At 42.7% G+C, this 24,780-nt stretch overlaps 1 protein-coding gene across 15 annotated transcripts in view; it reads right to left on the reverse strand.

Annotated features, from left to right (window-relative positions):
* DYNC1I1 (dynein cytoplasmic 1 intermediate chain 1) overlaps positions 1–24,780 on the reverse strand; it is a 190,984-nt gene that overhangs the window by 84,327 nt on the left and 81,877 nt on the right. For all 15 annotated transcript variants that reach the window (XR_014578996.1, XR_014578997.1, XR_014578998.1 and 12 more), the window contains one exon: positions 5,605–5,694. Coding sequence is in view for 8 of the 15 variants with exons in the window: in XM_083822479.1 (XP_083678605.1) it covers positions 5,605–5,694 (90 nt within the window). In the remaining 7 variants the exon portion in view is untranslated. The remainder of the gene's footprint in view (positions 1–5,604; positions 5,695–24,780) is intronic.

The following is a 24,780-nucleotide window of genomic DNA, read 5'->3' on the forward strand; positions in this document are numbered from 1 at the left end:
ACTCTCTTCAAGGAAAACTACAAGAAATGTAAGTAGCTGATCAAAGTATTTTTTGTTTTGTTTTGTCACAGAGACCTATGTGATGTGACAATATCTCCAGAAATTCTAGGTAAGAATACAGCAATTGCCTTCAAATATCTGCTCTACCTAAAGTAAAAACCAAACAAACCACATCTAACCCTCCACGTCTAGCAAAGCCCGGTGTGATGCTTAGCTTACAGTCCCGTAAGTTACGTGCTTGTTGCCTGAAGTGCAATAAGAGCTCCCAAAAAGGAAGCCCCATACTGCACTCTCGTTTATGTTCAGCAGCTTTGTAATAAAGCTACCGTGCTCGTGCTCTGCTTCCTGGCTGGAGGAGCTGGACCGGTCCGGGGCCCTGCGCAGCTCGCTGCAGGAGATCCTGTGCTGCAGCCCACATGGGACCTCCGAGCTCTGCTGGACCCCAACAATGCCACCAGGCATCCCATCTGGCCATGGAGCCGCTGCAGTTTAGCCATGAGCAGGGTGCTGCCCCGCTGCCTCTGGAGCTCCCAGGTCACTCACATGTATTGAAGGAGCCCCGTACTCATTTGAATGTATAATATTGTACAAAATACGATGGAATTTACATTTAAAATAAAAACACTGTAAAGTTATATGTGCGCAGAGGACGCTGCTGGGGAAGGAAATGTAAGGTACATCCATAACAGGAGATATTGCATACTTGTGCACGAACAAAAAGACCTAGAATATGTAACAAAGATCAAACATGACATGAGAACAGCAGATTTATTCAACATTTGAGGGAAAAGAGAAAAGAAGAAAAAAAGATATAAAAGCATTTCCTTGCTTCGCTAGGAGCTAGGCTAAAAAAAATGCTCCAGTCTTGTTCTTATCTGACAGAAGCAGGACTGTAGTAAATACAACGTAAATAGTTGTGATAGGAGTGCTGGATCAAATTCACAAATATTTAAAAAAACAGGATTTGAGTCTTCTCCCAAGGGAACCGAAAGGATATTTAAAAAACAGAGAAAGACCCTCATTTAAGTAAGTACAATAGAATAGAAAAATATTCTCTTGCAGCCTAAGCAATTGTAAAAACCTGACAAAATATGTGAAGTGCATTAAAGACAAAAAAAAAAAAAAAAAGAACAGAAAGAGTAAGTGAATGAAAGAAAGGGTGAACTAATAAAAACAGTAAAGCAGGAAGCAGCCTTGTTATGAGCACAGAGATATAATGAGAGACAGAAGGAGATTAGTAAAAACCCTTTTAAGAGCTGCATTATTTCTTTTAGCGTGTATTTAAATCCACGTAAACTTCAGATGTGCTGACTACTGAGTACGGCAGAAATGCACAGCGTGAGAACCGCAAGGTGCTAATCGGCTCTCAGCAGCTTTTAGTCCCTGTCTCCCTGTGATCCTCCTGTTTTTCCTGTGCTTCTCACTTTCATGTCAGGCTTGATATATGCCATGTCTTAGTTTGATACATGCCATGTCCTGGTTGTGTTAGGTTTACAACACAAGTCCCTGCATGGCACAATTTCTGAACGTATAATGGGAGATTTCAAGGCATATTTAGGAGGTTTTCAATGCTGGAAAAGCAGAGTCTGGAGCCTTGAATTCAGAGCTTTGCCAGGCAGGGCTCCTACCACCGAATGAGCTTCTCTAGGGTCCGTGTGTGCTGAGCACCATCCCCTGAGCATGTCTGAGCTGAGCTACCAGCACGGATGGGCACTCCTGACCTAGCTGTGGCATTGACAGCAGCGAAACTGTGGCGTTGCAGTCTTACAAACCCCAGCAAGACTTCAGGGGCAAAACCAGCCACCTGCCTTGTTTCTCCCTTACTGATGCTTGCGAGATCGCAGCCATCTCCCCCACCTGCAGCACGGCCACACAAACCCCGTGCACACGTCCAGGGAGGGCACGGCGGGCCTTTGAAGCGGCGGATCCCAGCCTCCCCCATCACAAGCGAGTTTCTGTGGATATATCTACGGCTTCAGATAACTGCAGGCTGAGACCCACTTTCAAGACCCAGCCCGTCCCGCTGTTCATGTGGTTTCTACTGACACAAAGAGGCGCCTAAGGTGGAGCTCCGGAGCTCTCTGGTGGTGGAAAGCCCCATCCCACCCGATGCCACGATTTGGGACCAGTCTCTTGTTTACGTGGTCAGGAGCTGCTGGGAATGGGCAGCGCCCAGCCCGGTTCACCAGCAGGTATCCCACACTTGGCTCTTCCCAGCACAGAGGGAAGACCGTGAGCCTGAGACATGGGTGACAGCGGGCCGCCGCTGGGAAGAAACACAGCGGGGGACCAACTTTTCAGCAGCTGGCCTGCGAGGCCTTCACCTCCTGCTCCAGAAACGTCCTGCAGGGCTTGCTGCTCTGCCCCCTGTGCCTGCACGGTGGCAAAATGCTGCCCCGTGGGGTCGTGCCAGGCAGGCTGCCCCATTGCAGGTGCGCTGTGTGCCTCGTGGTGACACTGGGACACGGCCAGCACCAGGCCATGCCCGACCAGCGGCCGCGCGATCCCTCCCAGCCCGGCAGAGCAGCGCCGGGGCACACAGGGGGAAGACGAGGAAATTAAGCGTGCAATAAACGTCTGTAGAAGTAAATGGGACTACCTATAAACCACAGAGAGAGAAAAAAAAAAATCACATTTCCTCTTAAAATACCATTATAAAAATAGAGCACTCCTGTCCTGTTGGCTTGGGGAGAGGGAGACGGAACGATCTTTGTTTTTCATCCTGACCTATTTTTGAGTTATTTTCATGAAAGAATTGTCTGCCTCTCTCTCCCAACACTTCTCTCTCCCATGGTTGTTTTTTTTTTTTTCCTTTTTTTTTTTTCTTTTTACACTCCTATAACTCAAAAAAGGCCATGCTGATTTTTTTTAATCTGTTAAAAATGTGCTCCCTGAGCTGAAACCAAATTTCAGCCCAGAGCAAATTTTTACGGCTGGGTTATAAATCCCTGAAAAACAGGATTCATAATGGAAGTGCTGACACAGCCTTAACTACTATATAGCAGTGTGAATGGCGCCACTATAATATCTATTAGAGATTCTTTAAAAAGTTTGCAAAATATTGTCTTGCCTTGCAGAGAAAAAGAAGCCAGAGTACTTAATGCCAACATAAACATGCTTTTAACCCATTATGTGCTAATTTGCAGAAAAGCTATTAATTCTGAGTAGGCACACCGAGTGCAGGACCGACAGGAAATGTTCTTCTAAACTCCTGTTTGACTTGTAACATGGTTTTAATCACTTCCATGAAACACAAACGATGGCTTCAAACTCTGAATGTTGCTCGGAACATGAGAAGGGTGATTACAACAGAGAGGAACACAGGATTTTATTGGTGAAAGGGCTGAAGCCAACAGGGAGAGAGCTACACTAAACGCTAAAAATGGGACTCCGATCGCTGTCAATTTGGGGACAATTGCTTCATTTGATTCACAGCATTTAATGCTAGTCATCAGCATGCCACTATTTAATCTCTGTCATGACATGTACTGCAGGTCAAGTTCACTTTCTATCAGTGAATGAACATCCTTTCTTCTTCCTTGAACCCAGTCAAGTGTTAGCACCTCACAAAGCCGGTTCTGTTCAAACAAGCTGTGCCTTGCTTTTGCTTTCTGCAGTTCGTGTGTCAGGGACTAGTGCTAAACTAACCCTGTTCAGCTACTGTTCCTGTGGTCTGCCAGGCAGGGAAGGAAAGCACTTCCTCTAGACTAAAACACAGCGAAGAAATAGAAGATGTTGGAGATGGTGCTTGGTCAGCAAAGTATGTAAAACATTCACTTGAAAGCCCATGAAAAAGGAAAACAAAGCAGTAATGCATTTAGCTTTTTTCTTCTTTTCTTCCTACAGGAGTTTGTGCTTTCTCCCCAGCTATAAGCACTAGCATTATTTTTATGTGGCAATAAATGGGGATGGGATCAACTCTTAGCTGAATACTACAGGGACATGAGCAACTCAGGACAGTGTGTAAGTGCAGAGGTATCAGCATTTATAGCTTCCTGTTGTTATTAAGAAAAGAGGTACTGTGCTAGGCCAGTGACTGCTAGAACCCATATATAAACTGCCCCCACTGTTTTGGGAGGAAAACTAATTTTTGGAAAAAGTTAGATTTTCTGTGCTGCCATGTCACTCGCTCATGTCTTCAGCCCTGCAGTTTTCTCAGGCATCTTCTGTGATGCCTGTTCCTGCTGTCCCCATTGCTCCCTTCTGCCCGCAGCAGCGGTGACTGAGAGCAGTGGGTGCAGCAGCAGGATGAAGGAGTGAGCTCTCCGCTCCGTATTTCTGTGAGACACAAATGAGCAATGAGCACTGCAGGGTTTAGGCATGGGTGATTTCCATGATGCTTTTAAAAGGGAAGAAAGATCAATTTATAATCAAAACAGTATGGCTAGTACTGTAACTCACATCAGTGTGTGAGGACAGTGAAACGTGGTCACTATACACCAGACTCTGATTTCTCTGACACCGATGTAAATCGTGACAGACTCCCCTGGATGAGAAAGAAGTATCCACTGCTTATTCACAAACAATGACTTAATGGGCTTCTCTGTAAACCAACTCTATATTTTTGCCATACTATCTTGTGAAAAACAAAGCCAAGGTCACAGAATCATCCTGAAAATGCTCACCATAGCAAGAAGTGACTTAGGCCCTACCTGAGCAAGTAAGTTATCTTTCGAGAGGGTAAGCAGCATAGTGAAAAATCCTGGTAATAAAAAGCTAAGAAATGTTGGACAAGAAACTCATCTCCTCTCACACTGAATTTGCTGATATTTTTTGCTGATGTTATTTGCTGATAAAAGGTAAGTGTTGACCATGTAAAGTGATGCTGCCAATACTCTAGTAAATTCCCAAATGAGGAAGACCAAACTTTACATCCCTCTTCTAATTAGGAAAGATAGAATGGATCCAAGAGAAGCAAATGAGAGACACCCAGAACATCTAGAGTGTCCAGTGCTTGCATGCACCACTTTGACATAAGCCTGTACCAGAAAGAAGCTGTAACCTGAATTTCTGTCCCTTGTAACAATGGAGACTGTCTCAGTCCAAAGATATAGAAAAAATGGAACTGCATGGCTTCCATTTTGACCTTAAGTTCCCTGGAGCAGCTCCCACAAAAAAAGCTTTGTGATAGTCTACATTTCCCAGTTAAATGGTTTTCTTCTGGGAGATTCCTGGCCCCCCCTAGGTGTAATTTTGCCCCTCTCGAGTGGACAGACAGTTACGGGCTCTAAGTGAGTACCTCTGAAGGTCAACCAAGTCTGTGGAGCTGCTGGAATGCCCGGAATTCACATTTTAAATCTTTCACTTAAGTAGGCTATTTAAACCAGAGGACATGTAAGCACCTGTCCCGGAATCCAGGAATCTCTATTTTGGATCTGAAATTATGAGGACGAGTTGCTTCCTCTAAACAGCTGAGGTCTTGTGCTGCGTCAATGGGATAGAATTTTTTGCTTTTATGCCATTTGTGTGGTTCTGAATCAACAGAACTTGTGACCATTTCAGTTTTGCAGTGTTCTCTATAATGGACACTACCTATGAGAATAACTATTTGTAGGATCGAGTCCTTTAATGTTGTAACAGAATTCTTTTTGTTTGTTAAAGTACCTTCTTTCACTTCCTGCTTCTGGTCTTGATTTTCTGTCTCCAAGTCATCCTGTGCTTTTGGCTCCACCATCTCTTCATCATCTTCATCCTCTAGAAAAAGGAAGACAAGGAATTGTGAGATTCTCCTCTTTAAGGTAAAAGGGAAACAATGTATGTTCTTTACAATTATAATCAGTTAGCAAACACAGCTAAAGCACAGTAAATGAACATACCTACTTTATACTCAAAGTGCCCCTCTCAGAAATATTCCCCAAGACTGCAAGAGAATTTGCTAACACAAGGCACCTGCCCCTTGTGCTCCCTGTGGCAACTTCCCATCTCAGATGTCATCTGAATATCTCCTTGACCTCAGAGATGACTTCTTGGATGGCATAAGAACAGATGCAAACACGTTTCAGCCTGGCAGCTATTCCACAGTCGGGACACCTGTTATCCAGACACCTCATTTCCAATTCAATTCTCACCAGATTAATTTGTCTTTTGACCTACAGGAAGGGGTTAAATAGAAATCTGACCTTAGGTCAGATGCCACTAGCAAGCAAACAGGCATGGTACAGTTCTGAAAAGTCATCAGTGGCAACTGGGGAAACGCAGCAACCAAAAGGAGCATTTGGAGCCTAAGAGCCATTCTTGCATTAATATGAATTTAATGAACACTAAAATTTGACACATGTCAGTTACCACTGCCAGATGTTTTAATGACCTTTCCTGACCTATGCAAATGCCTCTCTCCCTTTGCCTTTCTCCCCACATTCACATGCTGTCATTTTGTTCAGGAGGGCAAACTATTCATTCCTTTCTTTCCGTCTGTTTGAAGTTACAAGGGTTCTGATTGTCCAGACCAAAACATAACGCAGTAGAGTTGGAAAGACAGAGCAATGCACCAAAATATCTCAGAATCTAGCTAAATCTCCTTACTTGTTCCCAGCTAGAGCAAGGAGATTCATTCTCCAGAGCCCACAGCCTGCACTTGACCCATTCACACTCATGAGAGGGGAGAAATGCACAGTCTTCTAGGTTCAGTGAGCTATTAAGGCTGAAAATAGAGGTGATCCCAAAAGAGGGAGTTATGGTAATTAAAAATTAGGATAAATAAGCCTATGGGCTATGCAGGGATTATTTTGGAATGGTTGTGGAGCAAAGACATAGCATCACAGCACAGCAAGCACATGGTGCCCAGGGTGGGTCTGCCACACGAGGGAATGATGTTCTCCTGGCCTGGGGCACTCAGCCATCAGCAAAACTGCTGTGGGTCCTCTGGGGCTCCCTGAGCAATCTGCCTGTCACCATATGGTTCCTCGGGACATGGCAGTTCTCCAGGCACGCTGACTGCTCTAACACCACCCCATTAACAGTGGGCCTGGGAGCAGGGAGGGGGCAACGTGTCATGCTCCTCAAGCTGCTTGGCTACTGGCACCTTCTGCGAAGGCTGGCTATGATCGGTCCCAGCTTCTTGGGGGGACGCTGGTGCTGACAGGTTGCATTCAGCCAACAGCAACACACAGCTGCATTTTGTTTTCAATAACCTAATAGGCACCATACTATTCCCACCGCTTTGCCTACCCCAGGACTCCTCCCAGAAGCCCACAGAGCGCTGGTTGCTAGCTGACATCTCAGCTGCAAAGCATGGCTTAGCCACAAAGCTAAGGAAGTGTCTCAGCGCGGACAGTGCGCTCTTCCCTCCTGGGAAAACGACGAAATCTTGGCATAAGATATGCCATCACTCCCCTGCTGCTAGTGAGGAAAAGAGGGAAAGCTCAGAAAAGGGCGAAAGGTACGATATGCACTCACTTTGATGCCTCACTTGGCAATCACGTTTCCCTAGGTACCCTGTACATTCACTGAAAGAGCTTTCAGACAGCAAGCCGGGGCATTTCAGTTTGGCAGAGTACACACGTTGCTCTGTCCACTGGCTGAAAGGCAGGCAGCATCCCACACGGTCAGCAGAGGGTGAGGGAAGCTGCCTGGTGTGCACACAGGGGAGGGGTAAAAAAGGTCCCTCTGCCCTCAGCCTGTGGCACTAGCGGGGACGGGGGTGCAGAAAGGAGACGGACACTCCCCAAGAGCAGATGAGAAGTGTGAGAAGAAAGAGGAGTGACCGGCAGGGTAGGCAGGGAATACTCTGCTAACCTCAGATATGCATGCACCCGCAGATAGGATTGCAACGGTGTACAGATATATGCACACAGACACGCTTCTGGTAGGTGCCTAATGAAGCCAACTCCCACAAGAGTTTTGTGAGTCTCGCCTTACAAGTTTTCATTCCCTCGAGCACCAGCTCTTGGAGCCAGCGGTTTATGTACGGATTTCAGCTTCCATTTTTAACCTGTTTCCAACCTGTCTGCCTGCACAGGGAAGTTTCAAAAGGTGAATGGTTTAGGAAAACTTGCAGAAAGCAAACAAAAAAAAAATATTTAACTGAAAATAGTGTGATTTTTTTAAAGCAGCATGTTATGCTTGTCAATGCCTGACTCGTAATTTGCTAAGGCACAAGGATAACATTGCAAATGTAAAACTTTAGATTTAGTATAAGGTATTCAGAATGAAATGAAGCAAATTTATCACTGTTCCCTACAAGTCCTTGATCCCCCTGGTTTGGGGAGGCAAATTGATTGCCAGTTCCTGCCTCTAAAGCAGAGAAGCACTGAATGGCTGTGGCGCAGCTGGAGCAGGGGGCTGTACTGATACTTCAGCACCTATTAAGGTAGATCTTCTTTACTTCCCTTCTTTCCCCTTCTGGGAACAATCAAAACCAAGTTTCCCGAGATTTTTCTAGATCTAATTGCAGCAGGAAAAATAACTAAAGGTTATTGTAACACATGCCATGCCGTTTTTTCCAAGAGCACACACACCAATATATTAGTTTTACCAGAAAGGCAGTGCAAGAGCTTGTAGCAGGTTTGATACAGTTCAGATGTCCTCATGTATTTACAGAGAAACGTATACACACACAAAGAAAAATTCAGCAAAAAGAATGATACGGTCATGAGCCAAATGCTAAAATGTTAGCAAATGCCAGAATTTGGATTGCCTGGGCACGATTACCTCCCTCCCCTCCGCACGTGGAGGCATGATGACCTCACTCTGGAATTTCCTCCCTCTTGAGTGCTTGGCCTCATTTTCTGGGTGCTCAACAAGAGACACGTGGGGCCTGAAATGCAGAAGTACTGGGAGCTGAAGTCTACTGGGCCTGTGCTTTCAGTGGAGAGCACTATGGAAACGCTGCACATCGAAAGCTCCCAGATCTCTCGCATGCAGCTTTGACTACCTGTTGTTATTTGGACATTTTTGTCCTTTCTTTCCCTGTGCTTCAGTGCACCAGGGAAACAAAAGCTTGGAAGGCGATCAATATTTTCTGTGTTCGGTGTGATGCTTTGAAATGAGATCCGAGGCCAGAACACCAAGTGGAAGAAGATAAAAACCAGAAGGGTTAAAAAGCTGACTCCCCATTAACTGGCTGATAAAAGAATCTGTTAAGGAACAAAAAACCCGCATGATATCATGTAATTAAAACTGTATCATCATACATATTCTAAATGGCTAATTAAGGATGCCCAGGAAACTTGTATTCTGGAATATCCAATGTACCTTGGCTTTGCAACATGAATGTTTATTTGCCATAGTTTTATTTTGGATATCGCGCACTATTTAATGTTGATGCATACACACTTGTAGATGTTCATAGTACATACATTTGCCACTGTGCATAAAGATGGTTAGGCACATGTACATATGTACATGGTATTTCACATGTACTGTGAAATGCTTTGGCATTCATTTTCTTGTGATTTACTTAAATGAGAAAAAGATAACATTAATTGTACATTTACTGGAGAGTCTGTAAGTGTCTTCATGGCTAGTTGTTTCCACATATGCCTGTTCGGATAGGATATGCCATAGCAGAAATTGTGCAGGGAGGTGAAGACAGCTCTGCAGTTCCTGAATAAAAATCGCCTTTCCCTGTTTAAGAGCATTTCCGACAATGGGAAGTTTAGAGAAATAACTTTTCAGCTGATTACATAGCAGTAGAAGGAGTCTCCTCGTCACATTTGGCAAACACAGACTCACACTAACACCAGGAGTGTTACACCCTGCTCAGACGATCTAAATCAGAACCCAAATGTCTATTAAAGGAACCACATGAAAAAGAGCTAGTAATGAAGTGTATGGCCGCTGTGTAACACTTCTTTGTAGATCTCAAAGGAGTTTGCAAGGAGGCCAGTTTTATTTTCCCATTTACCACGCAGAAGCTGACGCATAGCCCCACTCACTGGAGATCACTCAGTAGGCCAGCAGCTAGGTGAAGAGTGAGGGTTGACTTCAGAGTTTCAGCCTAGAGTCCTGCCCACTAAGGCCACCCTGCCTTTCACTGTAAATAAACCATTTCTCGATGGAAATGATCGTTAAATGCGTATGTTAAACAAGATGTTTGTCTGCTGAAGCTGGCGGAGCCGTATGAGGGATTAATGCAGACTGACAGAGCTGGACCAAGTACCGTTTCTTCCTAACTCGGAGACTGATGACTCTCTGGGCTCTAGAAGGTGGCCAATTAGTCCAAACAGTGCTTTGTTTAACATGATGAAATAAAAGCAGAGCAATTGTTCTCAGCTTCTACTTAGCTTTGAACATTCTTGCTTCTGTTCCAGACCAGAAGGTGGTCTCACGTGTCTAAAAACTTGCCTTTTTTTTTCCAACTATAGAAACGGCTCTAATAAAAAAGTATGACCTCTCCCTCCAAACCTGTTTTTGTTTAATCTGCATGTAAACTACTTATTTTCAAATGTTGCCCAACTGCTAGCTCCAATGAGCCCGGCCTTTGCCTTGGCCTCTGCAAGGCTGGATCACCATTTTGAAATCCCAGTAAATGGAGGGGGAAGCCCCGCAAACACGTGGCTAATCTGCTGGCACCTGCAGAGGAAAAGCCCAGATGTGCTGAATTGGACCAAATACTCACAAAGAACAGAGATGATTTTAGGAAGACAGACCCCGTATAAAAACACTGGGCACATTCAGGACAAACTAGAATACAATAACTACATCTGAGAGGACTTCACATGACATTGGCTTCGGGGATTAATTCTTGAGATGAATACTGTTTTGCCTGGGTGAACATTTTATCTTTGTTGGTTGTCTGAGTTTTGGATTACCAGTTTTAGGCAGTTAGCACTGGTACTGCTCAAATAGCTTACTAAACAGCCTTTTTTTTTTTCCTTTCTTTTTTTTTTTTCCCCCCTGAGGATTTATGTAATTATAGGCGTCTGCTCTATTAATATATGTACCACCAGTTAAACGTCAGGCCGCATGCTGTGCATTCTTCTTGGGTGGAGGATTTACACCTCCTCAGACCTGCACCTCTAAGACTAGCTAAGAAGTTGCAGCTTCTGTGCATTGTTTTGAGTATTGATGGCTATATCGAATTAGACTGACTGCTCTGTTTTTAATTTTGGGTAGGTACAAACAATACCTTTATGAAAGGCACATCTTTAAAATAGCAACTCAATTAGCATCACAATTATATATTTTATTGTCTAAGTCATGGATATATGAGAAGTCAGCAGGTTATTTTATGGGTTTTTATATCAGCATTGAAATTCCCTTAGTGCATGTGAACATTCAACTATGCATATGAAATTCAATAAAATCAAGTGTCTTCACAAGAAGCAGACTTGATTTTACAACTGTTAAATACCAGAAACTGTTGCATCACTTTTATATTTACAGCTGTTCAGATTAATTTTGTTGTTTCTGATATGAAAGAATTACAAACTAAGCGAGGACAAATGCATCATGTTTATATTGACATAAGCCTGGATCAAACAATTCGAGTATTGTTGGCATTATCCTGATAAAAAGTTAAAACACTATCTTTCCTTATTTTTTCCATCACTAGCAAAATATGCAACAAGCAAGGAAACACATACTTTTTAAAATAGGACTGCTTGACATTTCACATTTTTGAAAATCTATGATTTGCAATCTGGCTGAATGGCCTATTTTTCGTATAATGTAATTTTTTGAAACATGTCCAGTTTTTCACTTTCATCTTTTGACTGCCCTTTGAAGCAAGAAGAGAATTAATTCATCAGTGGATTTTGTTTGCAGAGTGGGATGTGAGACTGGACGTACACTGGGCACATGTTAGTCATACCAGATGGAAATATTCTCGCATGCAGGCTCTTCTTGGCAATAGACAGCTGCCTCCTAAAATATATTTCAGCTAGCCAAGGCAGGGAAGATTACTTACTGCTGAATACTGAAAAAAACAGAGGTGAACAGATCTTAGCCTAAGCTCTGTGCAACAGGCAACAAATTTCAGATTAGAATTTCATGTGAGTCTGAGCTTGCAAGCATATTTGCATGCAAAAATTATATGCATACAAGGTATCTCTGCCCAATTCCCAGAAAGAAACTTAACTGCATAAAAGGAATATTAAAAGCTCCATGTTATTCTTCTAAAGTTCCCCATCTCTGATATGACACATTCCCAACACATCATCTTGTCCTTGTGCATGGACACGACAGAGTTCATGGACAGAGAGTCATGCTTTCTAATAGCATTAATATCTGTCATATAAAAAGAAAACATTAGGAAAAGAAAGAGCAAAAGTGGATGAATGAATGTCTGGAACTCCTGTATGGTCATGGCACCTAAAGGACTTGAGCAGAAGCATGTGAGACTCTTCCTCCACTTTCCATTTACACTGTTTTAAATTGACCAGAAAAAATGGTCTGTCTGTATCTTTTTTGACTGCAATTCTGCAAGAACAAGAATAAATCACAGCACTACAAAAAACAGACTGGTTGGCATCTTCAAACTCCAATTTTTTTCTTTTATCTCAAAGTGCTGTGTTACTTTTTGTAACACAAAAAGAGAGGCTACACATACAGACGAAATACAAGCTGTATGACTCATGTTACTTTTAACAGACTCAAGTATATTGAATGAATCTTCTTGAAGAAAATATTGTATTAGAATTTAACCACAAAACAATATAGATAATGTTGGGCAGTTGTATACCACTGTAATCCAGAAGATTGCAGGACGCTTTTCCCTGGAATTAATGCATTTAGCCTAACATCTTCCACAGTGAGCAGACTAGTCATAATATACCAGTTTTAAAAGTGCAGGACTGAGAGACAAAACTGTTTTCTTGTTTCTTGCAAAGTGAAATACTAGTTACATATCAGTCTGCCACATCCCAAAAGAGTTTTCTGATCCCATCCCTTGTTCTGGAATGGAAATCTCTGGAAAGGTTTACCCATTATCCTATAAGGAGCAGGTGATACTGCTGGGCATTACAATCAGATCCCTAGAGTCCTCCTCTCAGGCTTCAGCCATCCCTCTACCAGCGCAATGAAGAAAATATGCATTTCACCCAGAAAACAAACACCATAGCCGGACTGACTGAGAGGAGTAATTTACTTCAGAAAATTTATTTTGCCTACAGCATAGGCCATGTCTGTATGGTTGCCACTTAAAAAATTGTCCTGAAATTTACTACACTTCCCTCTTAAAACACTTAAAGTACCCCATAAGCAATTTTTACTCAACATTTCTTTTTAAGGCTCTCCTTAACAATTACTGCATTCAATTACTCCTGGTTGGGGGATTCTCAGGTCTCCTGGTATATGATTTCTCATAATCATCTCCCGATCTAGGGTTTCACCACTCAGCTCCAGTTCCTATGCCTCTTCCTGACTTGTGTTTGCAGTCAGATTTCTTTTTGGTACATTATGAAGACAGATCTTATTTTTCCATTTTGTGACAAATGATAGACTATCACAGCCAAATGGCAAGAGAATGTCACAGAAAAATTTCTTTTACTGCAGCATTTCACAAAGCTCCATATTAAACTATTCAAATCTCTTCACAGCCCTGATTGCAAACCTTTGCACTGGTTCAAGTATTAAAATCAATGCTTCAGAATGTAATCATTTCTTTACTAATTAAAATGGAAAGCTGCCTGTGATTCTTCAGGGAAGCATTTCTCTAACCCAAGAAACTGATTTTCCAGTTACTTGGCCTGCACACAGTTTTCAGTTGTGGTGAGAGTCTCAGAATTCAAAGTGTCCCTTGTTTTTAGTTTCTGGTCGGTCTAGACCAGACATGGATTTTTCTCTCCTCTTTTGGACTGTTGCAACATCACACTGGTTGAAAGCATTTTTCAGTCCCCAGAGAACTAAACAGCAGAGAGCCCCACTGGAGTCATCATCTCTTCCAGCCGATTCCCTTTTCTCCTCTTCCTCCCTCCCCAAAGCTCATGTTCAATTCTATTGTGCTTGAAAATATTCCAGTTGGAAGATGTAGCACAAAAAGAAAAGTACAGAAGTTTCCTTTTCTTGGCCATGGTTGGGCCTTCAAATAAAAATGCCAACATGAAATAATGGTGGAACAGCAGAAGCCTTACAGCAGCATTTACAGACCGCTAGCTCCAAAACCAAACAGCATACATTTAAAATATGCTGCTGGAGTATAACTACAATAGTGCTATCCATGAGGAAAAAAAGCCATCGAGACACTTCATTTGCGTGGAAGAAGAGGGGTTTGCTAAATCATGCAGGTTTCCACATCCTCTGAAACCTGTTAGAGGTTGTTCCCCACAGCGCTGCTGGAAGAAGTCGCGCCATGCCAGCGACGCGAAACGATTCCTGTCCTGGGAAAGGGCACCCAGACACGTGGCAGACTTTGCGGATTGGGCCTGCTCAAGTCATTTTCAAACCCTCAGATCATGTAATAGTGTTAAAGCACAAAAGCCTAAGTATGTTAATGAAAACCAGTCCCCACAACCTATGGCACCAGCAGCAATTGTAAAACAAAAGCCGCTTTCATATTACACACACGCAGATGATGTATCTGGCATTTGCACGGTGCCTGCTTCGGAGGTCAGTCCCAGACCGTTGCCTCAGCTGGGCACTAGGTACTTAAAACATTAACTACACTGCAGACCAAGCGAGGCCTGTGGGATTTTTACTGCTGACACACAGGGGCTAGGACTTCACAGACTCATTTACCCCAAGTGCTAATGACATTATACTCCACAGGCCACCCCTCCTATTTTCCATCATGCATCATGTTTGAGCAAGATTATAAAATCTTGCCATTGTGGAATAAATTAATTCTCCACTCCATATTGTGTCTCGGTCAGTTTCTTGGCTACACTAACAGATGTTAGGTCAAATTCTCCAGCTGACTCTCAGCTTAACTTCTCCTCTAAGCATCAATATGGGCTTTTTGACTGGGAGGCCCTTAAGAGCTTCTCTCTTCTCTATTTTTTGGACATGAGGTAACATTTTGGTCCAATACCCTGAAATCAGCTGTATGGCCATATAGTTGTTTGTATGATCATGGCTTACCTTTTAACTCCAACTTTTCCACAAATCTCTCTCACTTTCTCTGTTCTATGGCACTTTACAAATAAAAATAAATGCTTAAAATGTAGCATTTACCTCTGTAACTGAGACATCTGAGAGCGCAGATCTCTGCATTTATACACAAACCTCAACAGAGAGAAATGGAGACAAGAATGCTGATGTATTACAAGGATAATTGGAAAAAATAACTATATTCATAAACAATTACCACAGCAAATATACAAAACCTCCCTCTCTTTGCCTCCCTGACACACACATGTATACACTTTGCTCAGCACTTTAAAAATAACCATTAGTCATGTGGCAAATGCATTTTACATGAGCAAAGGTTCATTTCACCATTTGTCTTTAAAAAGGCAGGCAAAAAGTCTTTTTATTATAAAATTAAACTACAGAAGAACGGCTGGGTCAGGGTGCTACGAGTGTGTGCTTATTACTTTTATAGGCACCAAGCAGACCCTGCTTAATTCAGTTTCTCACTGACGCCACTTCACCTTAGTCATCGGTGTTAGCCCCGATTTGCATCAGCCTATGTGAAAAAGGAATTCCCTCTGACAGTTTTGAACTTGCCATGTTTTAATTCCACCCTTTCTCTGCTACCACACTGGGAGTGCAGAGGTTACTCTTTTCTGATATCTCAGTTTCAGGGATACCAAGGCACGTTAGCGAGCAACACCTTTCGGCAGCAGGGAAACCAAGGTGCCCAAAGCCGCTCTTGAAACAGCTGCAGATGACAGAATAAAATGCCGGTCTCCTGGTTCCTGGCCAGATACTTCAGTTGCTGCCTGCCCCGGGCAGCTTTGGAGGCTGTTCAGCCTCCTCGAGTCAGACGAGCTGTCAAACCCCTCAGCCAGGTCCCCCCCAGCGGCCTGGTGGGCGCCCTGCTCCTGGCCCTGCTGCCCCTCGGCCCGCAGCCTGCCCCTGCCTCCTCTCCACAGCCCTGCAGAGTGGCTCCAGCCGCTCCCGCCCCTCTTTCTGCTGGGGGCCATGCTTCAAAGGCTCCAGCCCCCCCCAGAGGAAGGCCTCTTCCTTCCTCTTGGCCCCTCTCCAGCCTCCGCGGCATCGACCTTCCTGAGGCAGGTATCAAAAATCCCCTACTCGAAATCAAGCGGTTGGTGCACTCAGAGAGCCATTCCCACCCGCAGATACCTGTTTGACACAGAAAAGCCCTCTGAGTTGGATTCTCAGGTGAACACTTGAAGGTCTTTTGAGAACTTGGGTCTTGAGACCCTGATTTACAAAACATAAAAACCAGTCCCAATCCCAACAAGTCCCAGATTGCTAGGGTCAGAAAACCCACTGCAGCTCTGAGGACCAGGCATTTTCACAGCTTTTCTGTGTGGTGTTCAAGCTCATCAGAGCTGAGGAGCGTTGGACGATGCAAACAGGCAGACTGCATTCGGCACTTGGGATGCAAGACAAGATAAAACTGCACCACAACCAGGCACTGGCATTCGCTTCCCTCTCTCCACTTTAGAGTTCTGATTCACCACGAAAATCATTTCTGTGGCTACTTTCTATCTTTCCAATTTGGAAAATGGATGCTTTGAAGTGCCGTACAACTGGCTGCCCATAATGAAAACCCTACCTTTTCTCCCCAGACAGTGCAAAGACAGCTTGCAGGAGGTCTCAGGTACAGATGAGGGCATCAAGTCAACAGAACCACATGAAAATGGATATCAAATAATCTGGATCATGCTACCTCATAGTCTTTCACTTAGGAAGGCATCCCAGCGTAGACTTTTTTTTTTTTTTTTTTTTTTTTTTACAGAAAGAAAGATCTCACTGGATTCAGCTCCCACGTCCCTTCAGCTGTAACACTACTCACAGCTGCAAAGTTTCCGTGTGTTAACTGGGGATGCCACAAGCCAGCCTGAAAAGAGGTTGTCTTCCTGATCTGAGGAAACACAGTGTGCTCACATGCCAATGAATTCATGGCAAGCAAAGCATTTGGCACGTTGTATTTCATCAGTTGACTATTCTATCTAGAGCTGATCAAGAAATCCAGCAATGCTGGAGCCATATTCTGTCAAAAAGACATAGTTGCATAAAACCTTAGTCTCCTGCAAAACATTGCCACATTCTTCACGGAAGGGGGACGATTAAAAAATAAGCTGAAGAGACAGTCCTAGCAATACCAAAATGGCTTGTTTTAACCTTTCCTGAATGAAATTTTGGGGGCTTTCCATTAAAAAGCACTTCTCATTTTTGGTACTTCTGGTCTATTTTGAAATAGGAGATGAAGAAAATCAAAATGAAAAGATATATTTTTTTTTGTTAAAACATACATGCGTTACTGACCAGAGAGGAAAACAAGGAAAAAAATTACTTAGGTGGTCTTTCAATATATTGGAGTCCTCTTCCAAACTGGAACAAAGTTATATTTTGAAATCTCAAATTTCACCACACTGCATGAAGAAGGGATTCCCAACTCTAATTCTGTCACTGCCTAAGTGATGCAGTCTTAGCTGAGTGAGGATTTTTAAATCTGGTGTTAAAGCAATACAGAAACAGCACAGTGTACACATTACTGTGATGAACAATGACAAGGTCTCTCCTCCTGTGATCTGAGATTCCCTCTCCTTTGACTTTAGGTTAATCATTTCCTTTAGATGGGACAAACTTGCAGTACTAAATGCCTGAAGGCAAAATTTACATCCTTGTCCTGAGAAGATGCTAACAGACACAGTTGACAATTCTACCTGGAGCACACTTGAAAGCCCAGTACATTAGACAGTGCCAAAACTAGGAGGAAATTTGCAAATGGTTATTTATCACGTTTGAGGACTGATCCTGCCTTTTTTTTTTTTTTTTTCATGCAGAGCTCCAAATGAACAGGACAAATGCATTATGAAGACAGCAAGGTACTACTGAGCACAAATCTGTACTGATGGCCCTTGAATGGTGAAATGAGAACTGTCTGAGCAAGTCTGATGAGGCTCTCTGAAACTATTGTCTTAGCTGCTGTACTGCTATATAGTTGGATAAAAAAGGAAAAATCACCACAACTGAGGTGTTTGCTTTGGGGGTGGGCACTGGGGTAGTGCTAAATTCAGCAGCCACAGCAGAACAAATAGAAACTGTGAGCTTTCCACCACATTAATGGAACTTCATTCAAAAGGTGGAGTGTAATGTTCTTCCGAGATGGATAATTCACATAAGCTGTGCGATTCAAACATTCATGTCTCCACACCAGCTCCACACCACCTCGGGATTTATGTTTTATTTCAGTTTTCATCGGACTGCTCATGAATGACCGACGACAAAAGAGCATGTGTGCATTTTTCTTTTTCACAGGTTCCCGTTAATGAGGACTCTGTTGCATTAAGACAGTCAAGACTGTCTCTGGCAAAACGTGTTGAACCAAGGTGTTTGTGCCTGCATAAAATTAAGCCACAAGTAAAGCACTTATTTCTGACAGCAGATTTATAATAGGAAAATCCCAGCAGGAATGAAGAGTTAGAAACCCCTGTTGTAGCCTTTTTCATAAACTTCACCTTGATTTAGTATCTCAAACAAGTAGCAGGAAAGGCTAACAGCAGAGGTAATCCTATCATCTTTTCTCTGACAGCACCATTCCATCTTTTTGACTTCCTCATGCTGCTAACATGAATTCAAATCATCTGTGTTTAAAGTTAAACGCAGTGATTGACAGATCTTTGTAGTCTCAGTCCATACTGAAGATTATTCTAGATACCTATCAGTTATTACTACAAGCCCTGTCTGATATTCAATACCTACAGGGAAAATTGTTTTTAACGGTGTAATGTCTGATCTATTTTGAAAGCTATTTTAAAATAAGAAACTAACTATAACCAGGTGGCTAAAATCCAGACAGGTTTTTTATGGGTTGATTTTTGGAGGGAGAAGGTGGAAGATAACAGCAGAACTCTGTTATACTGCAGTAACAACCATGATTCAGAGCAAAATACAGACAAAAATGAAGCATTTTGTTTTGATTCCATGACATCAATTTCTGTAAAAACACCTATTCCAATAACACAGGGTAGGGGAAAGTATGCAGGTTTGCTCCTGGCTCTTAATGCAAACTCATGACAGCATGCACTGCTATGAAGTTACTGCTGGCTTTCATAATCACAAGTCTCATCAAAGCTCAGCCGCTGTGCTAGAAAACTGGGATGCTGCAAGAGATCTTTGGGCGCGCTACATTTCCTTCTGTGGACACAAACATAAATATAGTAGTGAATCAGGGGTCATACCATCCTCTGTGCCCAAGGGCCGATAGTACAGAAAGGCAGAAGAATGTCCTCTTTAATTAACAGCCCCTAAGCTCAGCTCTGCTGACCCCACAGCTGTGATGGATGCAGCTATATAATACAAATTGAGCTGTACTGCTCTTGATTACGGTGTTGCAGGGTCAGCTGGCTTTAGTCACAGGCAGATCAGCCAGTTGGGTAGGAAAGCACTCCAGCGGTGCTGTACTCACGGGGAGTAAAGGGGAAGCACTGTCCTCTCCCATGGGCAGGCCAGCAATGGTGGAAGCAGAGCTGGAGGAACGGAACAGTGATGGCTGGGCAATGCCAACTGGTGCACATCTAAGGTTCCCTGAGATGATCACTCTGCTCCACGTCAGGCTCATCTCCAAGCCTGTCCCATCGCTCCCCACCACTCGGTCTTGCATCTGCTGTTGAAAGATTTTGCATCAATTCTGGCTCGTGGCCTCATGCTCTCTCAGAGCTTCATTTCCCCTACTGCACCGAAATTTAATAGCAGGGAAAGAAGTACAAGAGAAGCTTGGCACAAACAGAGGGCAGGGCCTTGCCCTCAATCTTCACCACTTTTCAGAGCTCCTACTCAACAAGTCTGAGATCACATCCAGATCTTCATGAAACTTGATTAACTTTGTGCTCACAGTTAACTGAATCTGGAACTGTGAGAGACAAGGGCTTAAAAGTCCTGCTCAGTTCAAGAGAGTTTTCCCTGGTTTTGTGATCAGGATCTGAAAAGCAAGCACAGTTAGTCTGTTTTGGCTGTAAATCATGGTAAGAAAAAAATAAATGAAACTGGGGAATGGAGCTTGTGTGTCTTGGGCTAGAAGGGATGGTTCGGGCTGCTGAATTCCTAGTGGCTTTTTCAAGATTTCATTTATCCCTGGCTGTTAGTCTGTGTGCTTAGCAATGAAAAATAAGTACAAAAGGGATGGAAATACAGACTTTTTAAAGCCAAACTTGGCGCCCTAAAATCAATGGCAGCAAACGCATTGGTAAATGCGTCGGTCATTTGGCTAAATCTGAAAGTCATGAAGATGGGCAAATTCCATCAGCAGAATGAGAGCTAAAAATAATTTCATATAGGAATGTGCACAGAAGTTTATTTTTCATGCACTGGACAAATAAAACCTGATAGGGTTTTGCATTCTCAATATCACCACGCTACGTTACATGGGAGCCTTACAGAAGATGATGATTCAAATAAAAAGATCCTCCTGTTTGTCAAGTTGTCATTTTTCCATCTGCAAATAATGAAACCTAAACTATTCTGAAAGGGAGAGAGATGGGAGGGAATGTGTTCCACGGATCTGTGGAGAACCACATAGAAACATATACAGAAAAAGAAGCTGCAGCACGGAGCACTTCCTGACCTCCTCTTGGCTACAAGTCTGAAAGAAGTCTCCAAGGCAAGAGGCATGAAAGAGCTTAAACAAGAAACCCTTCAGAAGTGCAGCTCTTTGCTGCATGAATACCACAACACAGGGAAAATCTGCTGTGTAGGAGTACAGTCCTCCCACTTGAAAAGAGCTGGTAATGCCATCATGTCACGGAAAGATTTTCTTCATGGCTTTTGTGCATTGAAGGCATTAGCAAAGTGGGAAAAGTGTGAGCTGACAATTGTGCGAAAAGAAGGGTTTTTTAATTACATTGTAAAAGACGTCTCATTTAAAGATGCAGCAGAATTAGCGTTAAAAATACATGTCGTCCCATACAAGCGGATGCAGAATCAGTGCAGGTTAATCTAGCAGATTTTTTCACTGGCTTCTGGATAGTGCACTCAAATAATAAGGAGAGGAGCTTCGTCAGAGGTACATAAACGGTACTGCTGCCCCAGCCTCCCACTGCAGTGCTTGCTGAGCAGTACCCACAGGTCCCAGTACTACACTCGGTCTAGACTCCTGGTACAGGTCAGTTCAAGGCTCAGCACTTGGTCTAATGCTTTCTCTGTCTTTTATGTTCACCATCTCTCCCTTTATAAGTCCCCAGACCATGATGTGTTTATCCTTTCCTACGTAGCCAAGTCTGGATGCGTGCTCGTGTTCTCTGTGCCATGTGGCTTCAACCAGTTACGTGCACAGGCTCAAACTGTGGACCCTCATTACAACACAAAGACATATCCCAAGTGTCAGTGATGAGAACTGAAACCTGGACTCTGTATTTTGATCTGATGCCTTACACAGAAGGCTGTGTGACTGAATCAAGATGTTAAGCATCAGGAATATGAATAACACCTCCCAGGTTTTGGATGAGCATCACTGCTTGAAGACTACGCCAGGATGACGGCACTGCTGTTAATGACAAACTTTCCGGGTATGCTGAATAGGAACATGGTCTTTCATATTATTTCTTTTTGTTACATGTTGGTGAGCAGTAGCCTTCATCTCTATACTTGTCACTTTTCTCATCCCAGTTGGTATGTAAGTCACGCTGCTGAGCCTGGCTGCCACTGTAAGGACCAAAGAATATTCTACACACACTAGCGACACAGACTGCTTGTAGAGTACAGAATCCTTACATGAAATAAATACCAGAGATACACTTCCCTCCCTGTCCTCCTCACGGAATTCAGAATTAAAGGCCAGACTTGCTTTCTTTCCCTGCCCCTGGAAAGCTTTAAATAGCATTATTCTCCTTCTGCCCACTGATCATTCAAACAGCATTTTCTTTCACTAGCACGCTTTGTATTTCAGGAAACACTTTTTTTTTTTTTTCTTTTCCTTCTTTTGCCCATGTAACATGCACAGAGCATGGGTTCTGGCTCTCGTGATGCGTTTGTACAACATCTCGTGCACGTGCAAGCATGCACACGCACATTCGAGCACACAGTGCTAACCTGCACGGGTGCAGCTCAGCATTTCACCTTGCTCTGGGCTATGCTTTAATAGAACAGGCATCGGGGCCTTGAAGTACAGCAGTAATGAGCTCTTCCAAACGTGCTCTGTGTTTGTTTCCAGAGGAGGTGTGTGTGTGTGGGGGGGGCACAAGGGATACTTAATCATAAAAATGCTGAAGATTTTAAGCCCTTTCCCCATTCTACCACCCCCATTTAAATCAGCAGTGCAGTTGGAATGAAATACAACTCGGCTTTCAAACATTTTTGTATTTAATTTAATTTACTTCTAGATTGATAGCTAAACTCAAAACAGATTTTACCCCTTTTCCCCTGGATGGGGAAATAGAGATGACCAAGTTCCCTTTGAACTAAGTTTACAATGTTTCTGTTTTTTTCCTATTAACTAAAAACAAACAAACAAAAGAAGGCAATTATTAAAGAGGTCCATAACCTATTTCTAGTACAGGATTGCAATGAAATTGAGTGAAGAGCTCCAAGCCTGTAGGACAGGTGTTTCTACTACCTGACACATGGGTTGGTTGTCTCACAAAAAGGACAAGGTCTTGAATTAGCCTCTAATTCTTAGAGGCAAGCTTTCTCTCCAAAAATTAAGGTGCATCTATGCTTTGGGTGATTTTGGCAGTAGGAACTGTGATTTTTCGAGTAGGTGTCTTCAAGTACCAGCCACATCTGTGAGAAGTAGCCATGGGTGTAAATCACAAGAGGTCAGACTGAGAGGTGAAACTACCCAGCCATTACGTGCCTCGTACCAGCAGATTTCAGGGAGGAATTATTCCAAAATAATAGTCAGTTACCGATTTTGGGAAAGACATGAATGAAAGGGAATGAAAATTGATAAGAAAATCACAACTTCCACTGCTGTCAATGATAAAGTTCACCAGGGAGATATTTCTGACACTTTATAAAAGGAATATTGAGACTTTTTTGGAGCAGTCCTTCAGTGGAACGGAAGAATTACAAGGCTGTGGACAAGGGCATGCAGTTCACTTGAGGAAAAGCACTACATCAGCCCAGCCCAGACCAAGAAGCATTGGCAGGCTGGTGTGTGTGAACCCACACTGCCAGCAGCTCCGTGCATAAGCAGAGATGTTTGATGTCCGCAGATGTCAGTCTTGTGTCTTTACAAACATTCATTTCAACTTTTTCTTTTATTATTATTATTATTATTATTTTAAGTCTGGTTCTGGTGAATATCCCAAAGTTCAGATGTTTCTCCCAAGTTTAGAGGAATTCACTCCAACATCTATTTATTTTTTTTTCTGGAAATTTCACAAGAAAATCTTTTCACTCTCAAATCTCTGCATTATTCAGGTTTCATCTAGGTCAGAAAAAGTATTTTGCAGTTTGCCCACATTTTTGTTTCATTAGAGGAAAATGATGAGGAGGTGACCTCCAGAGATCCCTTCCAACCTCAACCATGCTGTGATTCTGTGAAAACTGACTAAAAATGAAATTAAACAGATCTTCAGAAATATGAGTTGTTTGAATTTTGGACAGAAGATGAATCTGTGGGCTTTTTTATTTGAACATTCCTATTACCAGCACTTACTAATAGAATGCTAAATGTGTTTCTGAACAAACAATTAACCTCATAGTGTTTCTTGCTGAGGTTTCTGTCTCTTTCTTTTTTGATAGCCCAATGTCCTCTACCCAGAGTGGCAGTTACTTGTATCTAGTAGGGGAAGAGAGGAAAGCGCTGTTCTTTTATTTCTGCAAATTCTTCCAGGGTCTACAATAACGAAACACATCTAGAACCTCCTCCTACATTTCATTTCCATTCAGAGGGTTTTTTTTTTTTTTTTTAAAACACCATGAGCAAGGCTCTGTTTCACACCTCTCTCATAATTTCAGCGAGTGCAAGTTCAGGCACAAAGCCAGCCTTGCTTCTGAAAGACTCAGTCCTGCAAAGTCTGTTCACTCTCAGCTCTCCTCTGATGTTTAAAAGGGTCCAGCCTCTCTTCAGAGGTGCTTTACGATTCAGAAGTGAAGGTGAGCTGTTTTCTGTTCAGAAAACTTTGCTCTGGCCTTGCTAGCAGACCCAGACTTTCCATGTGCAGAGGAATGCAATAAACAGACCGGGAGAAAAAGATCTGTGAGGAAAATCATTTAGAAATCAAAGGGTCGTAATATACCACTTAAAGTATTTTGTGGATTAAATTACTGAATAATAATGAAAGATGAGAGATTAATGGCAACCTGGTCCAAAGCCCTCTATTTATACCCAGGCCAAATAAAATGGTAGGCAGGTGCACTGTGTCTTTTACTCAATAGAGGACTTCTGTATGCCCCTCGCTTTTCAATCCCATTACAGTTATTATACATGCTTTTGTAAAAAAGACAAAAATATTTCCCAGAGTTAATGACAAATATATTTTATCTATAGCATTTACCTCCATCAAGTACACTTTGTCGGCAGTGCTATCAAACAACGCAGGGCAAAAAAATAGTCCATTCTAAGCAGAGTTCCATCTGAAATTACTTTCATCTTTATTTAGAGGAAGTCCAGACAGACTACTAAATTATTACTTTTCTTCCAGGCACATAACAATCATTTGATATTTTTTTACTCTTCTAAGAATTTCAGGAATTTTGATTTTGTTTTCTGCTTTGCCACTGCAGCACCATCTGATAACTGTCAGTACAAAAATCTCCAAAAGAACAGCAAATCACTTCTAGAGAAACTAAACCATTTATTTCCTGTCTCCAAATCGTTTTGTA

The sequence above is a fragment of the Anser anser genome (assembly GCF_964211835.1).
Source record: "Anser anser genome assembly, chromosome: 2".
NCBI lineage: Eukaryota > Metazoa > Chordata > Aves > Anseriformes > Anatidae > Anser > Anser anser.